The sequence below is a fragment of the Fragaria vesca genome, linkage group LG6 (assembly GCF_000184155.1).
Source record: "Fragaria vesca subsp. vesca linkage group LG6, FraVesHawaii_1.0, whole genome shotgun sequence".
NCBI lineage: Eukaryota > Viridiplantae > Streptophyta > Magnoliopsida > Rosales > Rosaceae > Fragaria > Fragaria vesca.
In genome coordinates, this window is record NC_020496.1 from 13,584,692 (window position 1) to 13,589,233 (window position 4,542).

Sequence of the window (4,542 nt, forward strand, 5' to 3'; positions counted from 1 at the left end):
GGCAGTATTACCAAGTAACGAAGGTGATCTTTAGCCAAGTCACTTTTCGTGAGATTGAATGTTCTGAGTTCAGAAGACTCCAATCGCTCTTGCATTGCTCCTAGTTCAGAAACTGTGTGCACACCAACACTGCAAATGGTATAAAAGGCTGAATGAATATTTCACTTCTCCATGTATAACCAATTCCTAAGCAAATACATCTATAGGATTGAACCTGCCCCAAAATTTGGGGAAAGTGTTGATAAAACTAGATGAGCACTTACCTGTACAGTACAACAGCCTCTTTATCAGAGCTATATCTGTATTTGAATTCAGTAATATTCATTGGGCCGACCTGCAAATACACAGTTCAGATTATCAAGGGCATGGCACCTATGACAAGAGGAAAAAAAACAACCAACTTATCCCAATTGGCATACCAGCTCACAGTAACGTTTAAAGCTCCCAGGCACCTCTGGCATAACTGTTGCAAGTAGAGCCTCTTGTTGCCGACCAACATTCGCAAGTTCAGTCACCACTCTAAGTTTATCAAAGTTCATATTAGCCCCGCTGGCAATTGCAACAACATTTTCTCCTTTAAGACCGTAATACTTGCAGTATGCTTCAGCTCCAGCAAGAGCAAGAGCACCTGCTGGTTCTAATATGCTTCTTGTCTCCTCAAACATATCCTACAAAACCAGCACCATACTTGTGATGTCTATGATGCCAAAACTTTGAAGTAATAAGTCAGTATTCAATCATTTCTGACTGAGATAACTAGTACCAAATCATTTATCTTTATGTAATCAGTAACAAAAATAGTCAATAACAGCATGGGGTTACGTTTGAACAAAAAAGAAATCTCATAATAACACATCTTTAATACCATACTAGACCACAAAGCACATCACCATTGCTATGACAGATGAAGTCAAATCAGTATTATAGAGGGAAAGAGGGCAATTGTTATAACAAGCCAAACGACTAGACCACTGAGGAAACAAGGCTTTCTACAATGTCTGCAAGGAACTCCTTGTTACCTTTCACAAAGTGAAAGCTATATATTACACATAATGTCCGCTAAAAACCATTCCCGCAGAAACAGAACCTTCATTCCACTACTTTTTTCTTCTTCTGTAGGAATTAGGAAAACAGAATTTCTATAACCTCAGCTATATTCCCAACTCCTTACCCAAGGATATCCTAACTTCTACAATTAAATTGACAGTAAATGTCACTTAATTTTTCACATTAATTTGTATCTTACAAAGAGATTCTTTGGAAATTAACTTTTACACCACAAAAACACTACCATATGCATGGTATCAGAGATTCATAGAAGTAGGTATAGATTCTATAAGATGCAAACTGCAATCTGACGTTTTATTTATTATAAACCGTTACCTACCAAAGTATCAATTCATAATTAGGATGCTCACTCATTCTAGACTGAAGAAAGGAAAGAGCTTCACCTTTATTGAACCACTGATGGCATCACGACTCACAAGAACTACACCATCTATCAATTCCTTGCATATTCGAAAGGTTTCTTCACCCACCTCTTTCACTGCTACACCATCTGCAAAACCTCCAACTTGGTCCAACATTATTCTCTCCCCATGATGCAAGGATAATGCCATTCCATTCGCATCAGACGGCTCCACACCAATAATCTTTACCTGTTTAAAAGACATCATAATCAGCACTCTTCAAAAATTAAGCATTTAAAAAAAAAAAAAAAATCCCAGAAATCATAACAAACTTAAAGAACTGACTTGCCCAATAAGCCATTCAATCAAAACAAGACAGATACGAGTAGAAAGCTTATACCAACCTCTGGAGACAGCCTCTTAACATATGCAGCAATACCAGCTATTAGGCCACCACCCCCCACGGGCACAAAAATTGCATGCAATGGCTCTTTCATTTGACGCATAACCTCCATTCCAACTGTTCCCTGACCCATAATAATGTCTGGGTGATCAAAGGGTGGTATGAAGGTCCGTCCCTCCTCCTTAGCCCGCTTCTTAGCATATGCTTGAGCCTCATCGTAGGAATCACCTATAAGTACAACTGTTGCTCCCAATCTCTCAACAGATTGCCACTGTCAACAAGCAGTAACCAATTTAAATACTCCACGGTTCAGTGCTAAAGAAGTGGAACTGTTAACTCTAGAAGTATCAGGTATATAGAAAAAAAAATATTCTGCACCAAAAATGTGCAATCGTCCTACTTTTGGAAAAGCAAAGGCCAAAGGGAAACTACCATAATCAAGTACCAGTGTAGTTACAAATGAAGTACCTTAATTTCTGGTGTAGTTACAGGCATTGCAATGACTGCATCACAACCCAATTTTTTGGCGGACATTGCAACTCCCTGTGCATGATTTCCAGCAGACGAGCATATAACCCCTCTGTCCAATTGTTCCCTTGGAATCTTAGCCATCATATTATAAGCTCCACGAATCTTGAACGAAAACACCTTCACATAACATGAAAAACATAATCAAAACCCGAAACTTTGCAATACAGATAACAAATTTGTACTTCATATATCTATACAAACTTACCGGCTGCAGATCTTCCCTTTTGATCCAAAAGTTCACTCCCAACCGCTCAGATAGCTTGGTTGCCAGCTCCAAAGGTGATTCGATTGCCACATCATACACTTTTGACGACAATATGTTCGTCAAGGATCCCAGAGCATCCACAATGTCATTGTCTCCACTTGCAACTGTACGGTCAGGTACTGCCCCAAGAAAACCTGGCTCATACTGTAACGAACTGGTAGATACCCGTTTGGGAGGCAACGATTGAGTCTGGAGATGAGGCCGGCTAGACGCAGAGGAGGAGGAGGAGGGTTCAGCAGAAATCTCACTTGTTGGTCGGGACAGTGTGGCAGTGATGAACAACGGAGTGTTGAGACGGCGTGTGCTAACCTTTTGCGTCCCTACATGGAATGATCCAAATCGTTTCTGTGGGAGAAAAGGGGACTGAAGCGGGCTGAGGTGAAGAGCCTCCATGGCGCAACCAGGAATTGAAACGAGGTACACTAGTTTCTTTTCCTTAGTCCTAAAACAGAATGAAATTTCTCTCGAGTTATTATTTTTACATATGAATCCAACAAAGACTCAACATGACAACAGAAAACATATAACAAACATGGATTCGATACCCATACAAACACTGTTTGAATCTGGAATCCATATCCAACAAAGAAAAGAAACAGCATTACATCAAGTTACCCACAAGTATTAGGGAAAGAATAGCAAATAATAGCAAAACAGAGCATTTTGCACCACAGTAACAGAACTCAATCAGATTAAAAGTAAACGAAACCAAGAACAGCAGTGAAACTCCGCTAAATGGTGACAGCTAATCTAAACAAACATCAGCAAAAACAAAATGACATATATGAATACCAATGAAACAAACCAACATAAGAGAAAATTGCAACCCGATCAAATGAAAAAGAAAACGACAACAGAATCAAACCCAGCTGAAACGTAAAGAAAGCACTGAAATCGAACCAATCCACAGAAAAAAGAAGCGAAATTGAGAAGACGTACTTGCAGGAACTGAAGGCGGCTTCTGATGGAGGCGCGCGGGGAATGAGACAGAGAGGTTTTGGGTTTGGTGACTAGTAGTACTTTTGGTTTGGTCTTTTCTTCTGTTGGGTTGTGAAATCTGAAATTTACGTATATTTTTTTCTTTTTTTGATAACTTAAGTACTGTTTTCCAGTAGTTTAAATTTTATTTTTTTTAATGTGTTCAAAAAAATACGTGTAGATTTCAATTTGGGACTCGTGGATTTCATATTTTTTTTAGTTTTGTTTTCGGTCACTCACTCACCGGGCGTTTCCCGAAAGACCTATAAGTGCGCGACACGTAGGAGACGGCTGGTGACGTGGCGGATTCGAATGGGTCGTTCAGTAACTCACGGGTGACATAATGACTGAAAGTTAGGGGGAATCTGATTGTTTGTGTCTCTACATGGGCCCCCTCTATGATTTTGATTCCAAGAATCTTGTAGTGTTGTCAATTTGTCCGTACGTGCTCTGCTTGCACTCGTACACATATGATATGACGAATTGGGAAAGCCAGGGATGACCGGATGACACAAATGTTGAAGGAGAAGGAGACTTTAAATTGGTGATTGATATTGTAGATCTGGTTAATGGTTTCATTAATCTTTCTTGGAGAATTATATTTGTGTTTTTAACCATGTTTTTAAAGAAACCAACTATGTGACGAATGTTCTAACTAATCTTGGTTACTCGTTTTATGATCTTTTTTAGTTTGGAATAGTTAGATAGCTCTGAATGCTTCCAGATCCAGAGTATTGATCTTTGACGCTGTAAAGTATGGTATAGACTTTACTCTATTTTTGATATTACAATTAAAAAAGTGTATATAACAAATTTACAAAAAAAAAAATAGTTTTAAAGAAAAAACTGCCTACAAAAATTTTAAAAATTGCACCAAATCGGCTAAATCGGTTTGAAGTTAGAAAGTGGTAAGTTGAACTGAAGTGGTGTATCAATAAGGTGACTAATTACCTCGT

General features: G+C 38.8%; 1 protein-coding gene across 1 annotated transcript in view; it reads right to left on the bottom strand.

Moving 5' to 3' along the window:
• Positions 1-3,657, bottom strand: part of LOC101314768 (threonine dehydratase biosynthetic, chloroplastic-like) — a 4,651-nt gene extending 994 nt beyond the window's left edge. Inside the window, exons 1-8 of the mRNA XM_004303008.1 lie at positions 3,548-3,657; positions 2,549-3,050; positions 2,281-2,460; positions 1,814-2,083; positions 1,452-1,658; positions 420-668; positions 264-334; positions 12-129 (exon numbers count right to left, since the gene is read on the bottom strand). Coding sequence (XP_004303056.1) covers positions 12-129; positions 264-334; positions 420-668; positions 1,452-1,658; positions 1,814-2,083; positions 2,281-2,460; positions 2,549-3,001 — 1,548 coding nt within the window. The 5' untranslated portion in view covers positions 3,002-3,050; positions 3,548-3,657. The remainder of the gene's footprint in view (positions 1-11; positions 130-263; positions 335-419; positions 669-1,451; positions 1,659-1,813; positions 2,084-2,280; positions 2,461-2,548; positions 3,051-3,547) is intronic.
• Between the last annotated feature and the right edge of the window lie 885 nt (positions 3,658-4,542).